Source organism: Octopus sinensis, unplaced genomic scaffold (assembly GCF_006345805.1).
Source record: "Octopus sinensis unplaced genomic scaffold, ASM634580v1 Contig13497, whole genome shotgun sequence".
Taxonomy (NCBI): Eukaryota; Metazoa; Mollusca; class Cephalopoda; order Octopoda; family Octopodidae; genus Octopus; species Octopus sinensis.
Window position 1 is genome coordinate 18,543 of NW_021832993.1, and position 13,769 is coordinate 32,311.

A 13,769-nucleotide genomic window follows, 5' to 3' on the forward strand; every position below is an offset into this window, starting at 1 on the left:
ATTTCCACATATTTCTTATTTTATTAGAAATAAGAAATAAGTGGAAATTTTACCGGTGCGTGTGTTAAATTATAAGGCATAAAAAGAAAATGACTCTCCCCAGACACAACAGAATATGCTTCAACATACGAACTCACATAAAGAATTTTGCAAACCAAATCCAAAAACGAAAATCAAGTATTAGTTATATTGAAATTATTCTCGTTTCGAGAGACGGGCAACAAATGACAAATGCTGGCAAGCGTGATCGATCCGAATGTGAAGCAGGAGATAATCTCGCGATTCAAAAAATCCTCCTTCCACAACCAATCTGATGGCCTTCCACCCACTGGCAATCTCAGTTGCCTCCACAACGAGCCTGATGGCCTTCCACCCACTGGAAATCACCGTTGCCTCCACAACCAGCCTGATGGCCTTCCACCCACTGGCAATCTCAGTTGCCTCCACAACCAGCCTGATGGCCTTCCACCCCACTGGCAATCTCCGTTGCCTCCACCAACCAGCCTGTTGGCCCTCACCACTGGCAATCTCCGTTGCCTCCACAACGAGCCCGATAGCCTTCCACCCACTGGCAATCTCCGTTGCCTCCACAACGAGCCTGATGGCCTCCACCCACTGGAAATCTCGTTGCCCTCACAACCAGCCTGATGGCCTTCCACCCACTGGCAATCTCCTGCTCCACAACGAGCCTGACTACCTTCCACCCCACTGGCAATCTCCGTTGCCTTCTCAACCATCTGATGGCCTTCACACCCACTGGCAATCTCAGTTGCCTCCACAACGAGCCTGATGGCCTTCCACCCCACTGGCAATCTCCGTTGCCTCCACAACGAGCCTGATGGCCTTCCACCCACTGGCAATCTCCGTTGCCTCCCACACCAGCCTGATGGTCTTCCACCCACTGGCAATCTCAGTTGCCTCCACAACCAGCCTGATGGCCTTCCACCCACTGGCAATCTCAGTTGCCTCCACAACCAGCCTGATGGCCTTCCACCCACTGGCACAATCTCAGTTGCCTCCACAACCAGCCCGATGGCCTTCCACCACAGGCAATCTCCGTTTGCCTCCCAACCAGCCTGATGGCCTTCCACCCACTGGCAATCTCAGTTGCCTCCACAACCAGCTGATAGCTTCCACCCACTGGCAATCTCCGTTGCCTCCACAACCAGCCTGATGGCCTTCCACCCACTGGCAATCTCAGTTGCCTCCACAACCAGCCTGATGGCCTTCCACCCACTGCAATCTCAGTTGCTTCCACAACCAGCCCGATGGCCTTCCACCCACTGGCAATCTCCGTTGCCTTTACAACCAGCCTGATGGCCTTCCACCCACTGGCAATCTCAGTTGCCTCCACAACCAGCCCGATGGCCTTCCACCCACTGGCAATCTCCGTTGCCTCCACAACCAGCCTGATGGCCTTCCACCCACTGGCAATCTCCGTTGCCTCCACAACCAGCCTGATGGCCTTCCACCCACTGGCAATCTCAGTGCCTCCACACGAGCCTGATAGCCTTCCACCCACTGGCAATCTCCGTTGCCTCCACAACCAGCCTGATAGCCTTCCACCCACTGGCAATCTCCGTTGCCTCCACAACCAGCCTGATGGCCTTCCACCCACTGGCAATCTCCGTTGCCTCCAAACCACCTGATAGCCTTCACACACTGGCAATCTCCGTTGCCTCCACAACGAGCCTGATAGCCTTCCACCCACTGGCAATCTCCGTGCCTCCACAACGAACTGATAGCCTTCCACCAACTGGCAATCTCCGTTGCCTCCACAACGAGCCTGATAGCCTTCACCCACTGGCACTCTCCGTTGCCTCCACAAAACCTGATGGCCTTCCCCCACAGGCAATCCTCCGTTGCCTTCACAACCAATCCGATGGCCTTCCACCCACTGGCAATCTCTGTTGCCTCCATAACCAGCCCGATGGCCTTCCACCCACTGGCAATCTCAGTTGCCTCCACAACCAGCCTGATGGCCTTCCACCCACTGGCAATCTCAGTTGCCTCCACAACCAGCCGATGGCCTTCCACCCACAGGCAATCTCCGTTGCCTCCACAACCAGCCTGATGGCCTTCCACCCACTGGCAATCTCAGTTGCCTCCACAACCAGCCTGATGGCCTTCCACCCACTGGCAATCTCCGTTGCCTCCACAACCAGCCTGATGGCCTTCCACCCACTGGCAATCTCAGTTGCCTCCACAACCAGCCTGATGGCTTTCCACCCACTGGCAATCTCAGTTGCCTCCACAACCAGCCCGATGGCCTTCCACCCACTGGCAATCTCCGTTGCCTTTACAACCAAACTGATGGCCTTCCACCCACTGGCAATCTCAGTTGCCTCCACAACCAGCCCGATGGCCTTCCACCCACTGGCAATCTCCGTTGCCTCCACAACCAGCCTGATGGCCTTCCACCCACTGGCAATCTCCGTTGCCTCCACAACGAGCCTGATAGCCTTCCACCCACTGGCAATCTCCGTTGCCTCCACAACCAGCCTGATGGCCTTCCACCCACTGGCAATCTCCGTTGCCTCCACAACCAGCCTGATGGCCTTCCACCCACTGGCAATCTCCGTTGCCTCCACAACCAGCCTGATGGCCTTCCACCCACTGGCAATCTCCGTTGCCTCCACAACCAGCCTGATAGCCTTCCACCCACTGGCAATCTCCGTTGCCTCCACAACCAGCCTGATGGCCTTCCACCCACTGGCAATCTCCGTTGCCTCCACAACGAGCCTGATAGCCTTCCACACACTGGCAATCTCCGTTGCCTCCACAACGAGCCTGATAGCCATCCACCCACTGGCAATCTCCGTTGCCTCCACAACGAACCTGATAGCCTTCCACCCACTGGCAATCTCCGTTGCCTCCACAACGAGCCTGATAGCCTTCCACCCACTGGCAATCTCCGTTGCCTCCACAACCAACCTGATAGCCTTCCACCCATAGGCAATCTCCGTTGCCTTCACAACCAATCTGATGGCCTTCCACCCACTGGCAATCTCTGTTGCCTCCATAACCAGCCCGATGGCCTTCCACCCACTGGCAATCTCCGTTGACCCCACAACCAATCTGATGGCCTTCCACCCTCTGGCAATCTCCGTTGCCTCCACAACCAGTCTGATGACCTTCCACCCACTGGCAATCTTCGTTGACCCCACAACCAACCTGACCTTCCATCCACTGCTCCTGTGATGTCCACTACAGAGGGTCTAACCAACAAACATTCAGTATCTCACCACAATGGTATCGCACCTTGTTTGCCACCCATTGCTTATGCTGACCATATTTCATTCTCTTCCTTTCATTTGCCTCTTCAGTACGGTCGAGTTAATTGATGATGCACTGAAATAAATTAATTAAATAACTATGTTTCCAGTATAGTATTGTATGACAACAGGGTGACACCGTTAGTAAGAGAGGTTAGAAAGGTAAAAGAGAAGAATGAAATGTTGTAACTGAATTAATTACGAGAAGTTAACAAGAAGAGGGGAACATTTTTTAGAATTTTTCTTTTTAAGAAATCTCAAAAACCTCTTGAAGAAAAAAATTGCTTATAGAAAAAAATTTTTTTTTAAGGCTTCATAAACTTCAAAATACCCTCGATGTAAATGTTTCTAGAAAATTTGACAAGATCTCACACATTCTCAAAGATACCAAAACAATTGTTGCTTGAGATACACATTATGTTTCCAGTGAAATATTTACTATACAAATCGCAATTATGTTTAACTTGTATACCAAAATCTTAATATTTACTGACCATAAGCAGCTATAAGGTTTGTATCACCTCGTATATGGCAAATAGAGTGGTGTGTGATCTCTGATGAAGATTCCTAATTTGAGTCCAAGCCGGTTTTCGTTTTTCTACTTGCAGAGAAATAAATGCAACATTTGTTAACATGTGTCCGCTTGTATAACATTATATATGAAAGTAGTGGTTAGAAACTTGTATAATTAGATATTACATACTATACATTTCATATTGGAGAAAAAAAATCATATATAATTGCCACTGATACCTAAGATATCTCGGTCAACAATTCCGTACTTGAATGGGCCATGATTCCAAAAAATTTGACTTACAATGAACGACTTGATAAATGACCTCGCCAAGTCGTGGTCGAAACATATCTAAATTTATATAACAGGCGTGGCTGCGTACTAAGAAGCTTGCTTCCCAACAACATAGTTCTGGAGTCAGTTGCACTGCGTGGGACCTTGGGCAAGTGCCTTTTACTATAGTTTTGTAAGTGGATTTGGTAGACGGATGCTGAAAGAAGCCCGTCGTCTATGTATGTGTGTTTGTGTGTGTGTGTCGATGTTTGTCCCCTACCACCGCTTGATGTGTTTACGCCCCCGTAACTTAGCGGTTCGGTAAAAGACAACGATAGAATAAGTATCAGGCTTAAAAAGAAAATAAGTACTGGGATCGATTAGTTCAATTAAAAATTCTTGCAGAAGACACCCCAACATGACTGCAGTCAAATTACTGAAACAAGTAAAAGAAAGTTTTAATTCTTCAGTTTAACGTGAAATTGTTTTCATTATAATTCGTGACATTAAAACAAACATTAACATGTAAGTGTGTGTGTGTATGCACGTGTGTATGTGTATATGTGTGTGTCTAATATAGACTACAGAGAAAATGGTATATCAACTCATGCTAGATTCGATTGCTACGTCTGCTCCTGCATATAATAATAATAATAATAATAATAATAATAATAATAATAATAATAATAATGGTTTCAAATTTTAGCACAGGGCCAGCAGTTTTTGAGAGGCGGATGAAGTCGATTACATCGACCTCACTGGTACTTGTTTAATCAACTTCGAAACGATGAAAGGCAATAATAATAATGATGATGGCAATAATAATAATAATAATAATAATAATAATAATAATAATAATAATAATAATAATCCTTTCTATTAAAGATACCAAAGTCTGAAATTTTGGGGGAGGGGTCTAGTCGATTATATCGACTTCAGTGTTGTTTCACTGGTACCTAATTTATCGACCCCGAAAGGATGAAAAGTAAAATCGACCTCGGCAGAATTTGAACTCAGAACGTAGCGACGGACGAAATACAACTTCGTATATCGCCCGGGGTACCAACAATTTTTCCAACATAGTTATAATAGTAGTAATTGTTTCTTTATTGGCCCAAAGAGCCGAACACAAAACAAATAAGGACACGTGGGGTTTAACACAAAAATCGAATAAATAATAAAATAAGAAAAGACAATTAACAATACAATTAAACAATAAAATTCCCCAAAATAGAGTTTTATATATATATTCCAAGAACGTTAGAGGTTGTGAATCCAACCAACTAAGGGATAATATCTATCCAATATACTGCTGGTAGAATATCCAATTATTAACACACTAGTGTTTTTTTTTATTGCATGGCAATTATATAGAAATTGGGATAATTTTCTATTCCTATATGTTATATTTTAATAATTAATGATATCTTTATATATTATATATGTAAAGCATAATATGTTATACATGTATGTATATTGTTATTATTGTTATAATTGTCCTTTGTAAATTAATAAATAAATTGACATAACATAATAATATAATGTCTAAAAGTTGATGAATATCACCTATTGATCCCCTCCATTTTCTTATTGCTCTCTCTCTCTATATATATATAATGGTAAGCTACTTCTTTTAGTCATTGGATTGTAGCCATCCTGGAGTACAGCGAAGAATAGTCTAGTCCAGACATGGGCAATTGTTTTTCGAGACACACGTCCTATGAGACAAGGCTCATCGTCAGACGGCCGCATTAATAAAAAAAAAAGATCCAAGGTAATTTTTCATCAGTTGTGCCATTCAGAAAATCCTGCTAGCAGCAGTTTACTTTAAACTAGTTTAGTAGAGCAAATCACCCCCCAGTACTTACTTTTTTCAAAAGTTATCGGTCTCTTTGAGTTAAACTGCTCACACGAGGTTAACCGTTTTTTTTTTTTTTTCAAGTATTCATTTCATTAAAAAAAAAAAAAAAAAAAAAAAATGAACAGTGAATATTTCGAAAGAAAAGCAGGCTCAGTTTACCATCTGATAATCAAAACGACTAACTCTGAATACTGAAAATTGAATCCTTCCAATAATAATAATAATATAATAATAATAATAATAATGACGAATTTTTTTTTATTAACCACAAGGGTTTACATTAAGAGAAACATTATGGACAGTACAGGACAAAACAAAGAATTTGTGTATGAGTATGAGTGTGTGTTGTGAGGGTTTTGCGTGTAAACAAGACTAACAATAATTTTCTTTTTTAAAAACGAAAGAAAGAAAAAAAAAATCAATACTATGTAATCCTGAATATGGAGGAGACGTTCGAGGGCTGCTCATGGAACCCCCCCCACCACCACCACCAAAAAAAAAACCCCATCATAATGATAATAATAATGATTTCAAATTTTGCCACAAAGGCAGCAATTTTGGAGGCGGGGGATGAGTTGGTTGCAACGACCCCAGTGTTCAACTGGTACTTATTTTATCGACCTCGAAAGAATGAAAGGCAAAGTCAACCTCGGCGGAATTTGAACAAAGTTTGTAGCGACGGGCGAAATACCTTTAAGCATTTTTCGTCAAATTATAATAATAATAATAATAATAATAACAATAATAATAATAACAATAATAATAATAATAATAATATATGACGATAATATGGCGGAGAACTTGATGCAGGAAAATACAAAATGGTGTATATATATGTTGTATTATGTATAGTTTGTTTCGAGCAGATGTCACATATACGTGGAATAAATATTTACACTTGTACGTCTACATGTTTTATGCGTATTTTTCTCTTTTTGTACATGTCTAAGTTTGTGCATATTCCCTTTCTCATTTTAGTTTAAGATAAATTTTGACCGGCCACCTGCATTGTAATGTGAATGTATGTACATATGTTTGTGTATGTATACATTGATATATGCATAGTACAAATTCTTAATAAGAGACCCGCTATTATTCTGAATATGCCTATATTTCTGTGTAATTAGTGATAACAGTGGTGGTGGTGGTGGTGGTGGTGGTATATTTAATATAGCTACTACTACAATACTTATATCCACCATCAACACAGTACCTATTTGAATAGAAATAGTGACATACTATTTGACGTAATGGCGGTTTTTTTATCATATTGTTATAAACACACACACACATCTGTATAGACACGCATATGATATATCCATATACACAAGATTCGTGCTAAATCCATCTTCCGTTTCCTTTATCAACTTTGTGTGTGTGTGTGTGCGTGTACATACATGCACAAATACATGTACCATATACATTATACATATAACACTGTTGCCAATTCAGCATTAAAAAAAAAACCACTTTATCGATAACTAAAGCACTAAAAACGAAATAATATTGAAAAGTATCAAAATTAAAAATAAATATGTATAAATATCAAAAAATATATATTAAAAACTTCAGTTCTAATTAAAATAAAATAAGCATAATTATTTAAATTTTTATTCCGTAATATTTGGAAGGTTTCTCGGACAAGTACTTTGAATGTAAATGCTACAACAGTTTTAAGTGATTTACGAGCATCTACGGACCCAACTTTCTTTAACCGTTCTCCTGGTAGCTTATTATCATTACATTTACCACTTAGTTTAAGTCTACGTTTGACGTTCAAAATTCTTTTTAGTGTTTCTTTGCTTAGACACTCATTTGATTTCATAAAATTCATATGGCTAAATACCCTCTCTACATCAGCATTTGCATGAGGTAAAATGAGAAGTATCAAAGCTAGCTTAGACAAACGTTCTATAATGGATTTTCCCCAATCAAGAAAGGAAATGTATCTGAAACCCGTGTCCGTCGTATATTTCTTAACTTATCCATTGAAAATCAATTTTTGTTAGAATCTCTGAATTTTCATTGAGATACTTTACAAGGTCTATAATTCCGGGTTTTATTGATTTGAGACCTGTTGAACTAAAATAACTCATTCTCGAAAAGACGATGTTTAATTTGCTCCAAATCTTCTACAACAAATTTTATTGCATCGGTCTCACTTATCTCACTTTCTTTTGATTTCCTTCTAAAATTGATAACCAAGATATGGCTTCGGATCTAAATAATTCCGCACTGGATCATATTCATTTAACTTCTTTCCTGGTATCATAATTGTTGAACTTAGTGAATGAACGCTATGCGGAAGATCATTTAATAATTTAGTGGGGTCTTTTGTTTCTCCTCAAAATTTTTGTTAACTCTTTGAATTTCAGACACGATTTGCTTAATAAAAAAAGATTAGTAAATCATATTTTCTTGTCATAGTACATTACATATAGGACTTCAGCTGTATGGCAACGTTCTTAATTCCTTGTAATTTAGAGGGCCGTCCCCGCGTCTAACCCGGATTGTCTACCTCTCAAAAATAATTTTCTAAACGAAGCCACATACCAAAATATTATATAAATGGAAGTCCAACTGTGTCCAAGCTATGAACAGTACCCAACTGTCAGTGAAAATGAAGACGGACGGATTCTGTTCTATTAATAGGGACACGTAAATCTAAAGGTGTCAGGGTGGGTTGGAATTTAACAAATGATGGGCACAGACATTTAATGGGTTAAAAAGTATATTTTTTGTCTTTTGCTTGTTTCAGTCATTAGACTCTGGTCATACTGGGGTACCACCTTGAAGAATTTTTCGTCGAATGAATCGACCACAGTACTTATTTTAAAAAAAATGTCTAACCTAACTTACGGGGATGTAAACACTCCAGCACCGGTTGTCAAATGGTGGTAGAGGACACACATACACACATACGACATGTTTCTTTCAGTTTCCGTCTACCAGAGCTTTGATGGCTCGAAACTATAGTAGAAGATACCTGCCCAAGATGCCGCGCAGTGACACTGTGTACACGTAACCATATGGCTAGGAAGTAAGCCTCTTAGTACATAACCACAAAAATAAATAAATAAAATTAAAGCAAAGTAAAATTTAAACATTAGAAATTAAGAATTGAAAATTGAAAGTTAAAGATGAAACTTCGGAAATTGGAAAATAAAAATTTAAAAAATAAAATAATTAATATATTGAACTATCTATATAAATAATAAATAACAAAAACGTTATATACCCTGCTTACAATGATTTCAAATTGTTTGTGATTTTATAGCTTTTATTGTTTAACGCAGTATATTGTTTACTCATTAATTATTATTATTTTTATTAATTAAACTCTTAGTTATTTAGTAGCCTTGCGCAAGAGCAACACTCAAACGTATTTGAAAAAACATTTATAAAAGTGATTTCTTTCTATATTCTGTGGTATTCGTCCTACATATATTTAAAATATGTGACGATTTCCAGGTGTTACTAATCTTTTTATTTTTATTTTGGCTAAAATTCCTGTAGAAATACAGAAATTTGCATCGTAATGTGCAGCTGAAGCCTTATGCGGCATGAATTTTGGGTCAAAAATACCGAACAAAATTCTGATTTCACTCTAATGAAAAACACTAATTTAGCCACTAAATTATATGTATGTATGTATGTATGTATGTATGTATGTATGTATGTATGTATGTATGTATGTATGTATGTATGCATGCATGCATGCATGCATGCATGTTTGTGTGTGTGTGTGTATGTATACAAACACACACACATACACACATATATATATATTGAAGAAGAAAAAGAAAATTACACGGCGCCCATAATTCATGGCCTTTCGCACTGAAAATAGTAAAAAAAAAAAAAAGGCAGTATATTTAATGCGTAAAGCGCTAAAATGGCGACCCTATTATTATAACATCTGTAAGAAACGAACTGCATTACAAAAATATGCACCATTTTTGTCTTTTAGAAGATAACAACCACCTGCTTCAGTTTTCCCGCCATTTTCGTGTATATTTCTTCGTATGTATGAAGTATGAATGGCGGTATGCTTGCATGTTGCCTGCATTTATACACACACACACATTTTATATATATATATATATATATATATATATATATATATATATATTATATATAATATATATATATATATATATATATATATATATATATATATATATTATATATATATACATACATACATATATATATATATATATATATATATATATATATGTATGTAATATAATGTGTATCTATCTATATAATATATCGTGTGTGTATGTGTGTGTGTTGCGTATATGTGTATATGTATATGCACACACACATACACACTTATATATAGGTATATATAAACTGCATATATGTGTGTTTATATATATATATATATATATATATATATATATATATATATACAACATACATACATTTAAGTGAGAGATTGTGTGTCTGTATGTGTGTGTTTGCGTGTGTGTGTTTCCGTGTGTGTGTGTGGTATTGCTGCTGTTGCTGCTGTTCCTAGTTTTAACAGTGATGTGCTTTGACACAGATCAGTACTGTTCGGTCTCCCGCACTACCCACTCCCTCCCTTTCTCTCTCATTCTGCCTCATTCTCTCTCTCACACGCGCACATACCCTCACTCGCGCGCTTTTTTACTCATGTTGACCTGTAGTATGACACTGATTAACCCTTTCTGTACTTAAACCTATGACATATATATCTTAATGCCTACATAATACACATGCAGGTGTGTGCGTGTAAGCATAGATGTATAGATATACATGTATCTATACATACACGCATTTCACACATACGTGTATTTGTCTAACTATCTATCTATCTATCTATCTATCTATCTATCTATCTATCTATCTATCTATCTATCTATCTATCTATCTATCTATCTGTCTGTCTGTCTGTCTGTCTGTCTGTCTGTCTGTCTGTCTGTCTATCTTTCTATCTATTTATCTCTCTTTCTCGCCCTATATATATATATATATAGAGAGAGAGAGAGCAATAAGAAAATGGAGCGGATCAATAGGTGGCTCATCAATATATATATATATGTATGTATGTGTGTCTATTGATATGTATATATATATATATATATTCGTGTGTGTGTGTGTGTGTCACCGATTGTCAGCTTGTGCACAAGTATAACTGTCTTGTTACTGACATGTACCTGTAATAGATTTGATAACATTCCTATCAAAAGCCCGAAAACATGCAAGGACGCTTAGGACAAACTTCTGAAAATGTTTGGACAGGTAAAAGGTCAAGGCTGTTTGAAATGTCTTTTTTTTTAATCCTTACTGACCATGTATTGTCCATATAGAAATCGCTACGTAAGCCTGAAATCATTAAGTCAGGTGACATGACCGGCCCATCGCATATGAGGTTTGATGAAGCGATCTTCCATGCTGAGATAACGCACCATTTCCAGTCTTCTGTACCCGGTGTAAAAAGTTTTTAATTGGTGGTTAATATAAATAAGTGTTGGGCGCTTCGAGTGAAATATCTGAAGTATTTTGATATGTAGTCCGTGTCTCAGATGAGTATAGCGACACGGGTATTGTAGACATAAAAGCTTGGATGACAGTTTCAAGTACCTGTCTGACCGGATTAATTTCTCTGATATATGCCAAGATCAACGAAGTGTTCTCCATTCTCAGATTGGATTCCGAATTTAGGGATCAATCCTGATAACATCTGCTAAGGTACAGAAAGATAATTCACATCAAGTGTGGTCCCTCCTACGAGTGTATTTAGTTCTGCATAGGTCTCTCCTAGAACACTTGTAAACATTACTTTAAGCTTCTTTTTGCTTATTGTAAATCCTAAAGCAGAACAAGCACTGGAGAAGAGAACCATTATTTTCTGAATATCTGGATCCAAGTGTGCCACAAGAATACAATCATCTGCTTACAGCAAATCACACACAAGAGTTAAAATTGTGTTTTTATTTAAATTTCAAACAATTCAAGTTAAACAGTTTACTTGTTGTGCGATTTCGGACAAACATGCCTAAATCACGAAAACTGAAATGTATAAGCAATCTCCCCTGCAGAGAATATGCAGAACAACGCTGTCGCAGATATGCCCTTCCCTGTTAAATATGATAGTCCACCCACTGGAATCTGTTCTAAAAGAGCACCATTTGAGTTGAAGTAGGTCTTCATACCTATGTGTAGTTAAAGAAACAAATTAAGAAAAATCAAGAAGACTTCTTCGTTTACTCGTTTACTTGTTTCAGAGTCATTTGACTGCGGCCATGCTGGAGCACTGCCTTTAGTCGAGCAAATCGACCCCAGGACTTATTCTTTGTAAGCCTAGTACTTATTCTATCGGTCTCTTTTGCCGAACCGCTAAGTAACGGGGACGTAAACACACCAGCATCGGTTGTCAAGCGATGTGGCGGGGGGGACAAACACAGACACACACACACACATACATATATATATATATATATATATATATATATATATATAATTATATATATGATGGGCTTCTTTCAGTTCTGTCTACCAAATCCACTCACAGGCTTTGGTCGGCCCGAGGCTATAGTAGAAGACACTTGCCCAAGGTGCCACGCAATGGGACTGAACCCGGAACCATGTGGTTGGTAAGCATGCTACTTACCACACAGCCACTCCATGCATTTATTCTTTATTCTTTGTATTCTTTTACATGTTTCTTTCAGTCATTCCATTGCTGGGGCAATGCCATGGTGGATTTCGTCGACCAAATCGACAACCGTGTTTATTTCAAATTGGCACTTATTTTATCGACCGCTTTCTTGGTAAACCGTTAAAACGCTGGGACTTAAACAGACTAATCTCCGGTTTTCAAACGGCGTGATTCAAGCACAAATACCTAGATACACACGCACACCACACAGGCATACACACACACACCACACAGGCATACACACACACCACACAGGCATACACACACACACCACACAGGCATACACACACACACACCACACAGGCATACACACACACACCACACAGGCATACACACACACACCACACAGGCATACACACACACACACCACACACAGGCATACACACACACACCACACAGGCATACACACCACACACACCACACAGGCATACACACACACACCACACAGGCATACACACACACACACACCACACAGGCATACACACACACCACACAGGCATACACACACACACCACACAGGCATACACACACCACACACCACACAGGCATACACACACACACCACACAGGCATACACACACACACCACACAGCATACACACACACACCACACAGGCATACACACCACACACCACACAGGCATACACACACACACCACACAGGCATACACCACACACACCACACAGGCATACACACACACACACACCACACAGGCATACACACACACACACACCACACAGGCATACACACACACACACCACACAGGCATACACACACACACACCACACAGGCATACACACACACACCACCACACAGGCATACACACACACACACACCACACAGGCATACACACACACACCACACATGCATACACACACACACACACACACACAGGCATACACACACACACCACACAGGCATACACACACACACCACACAGGCATACACACACACACCACACAGGCATACACACCACACACCACACAGGCATACACACACAACACCACACAGGCATACACACACCACACCACACAGGCATACACCACACACACCACACAGGCATACACACACACACCACACAGCATACACACACACACACCACACAGGCATACACACACACACCACACAGCATACACACACACACACACCACACAGCA

At 39.9% G+C, this 13,769-nt stretch overlaps 1 protein-coding gene across 1 annotated transcript; it reads right to left on the bottom strand.

Annotated features, from left to right (window-relative positions):
• Nucleotides 1-2,337: 2,337 nt before the first annotated feature.
• LOC115229686 (keratin-associated protein 5-4-like) lies at nucleotides 2,338-3,186 on the bottom strand. The gene has a single exon (XM_029800001.1). The coding sequence runs from the start codon at nucleotides 3,184-3,186 to the stop codon at nucleotides 2,338-2,340; it is 849 nt and encodes a 282-aa protein (XP_029655861.1).
• Nucleotides 3,187-13,769: the final 10,583 nt, after the last annotated feature.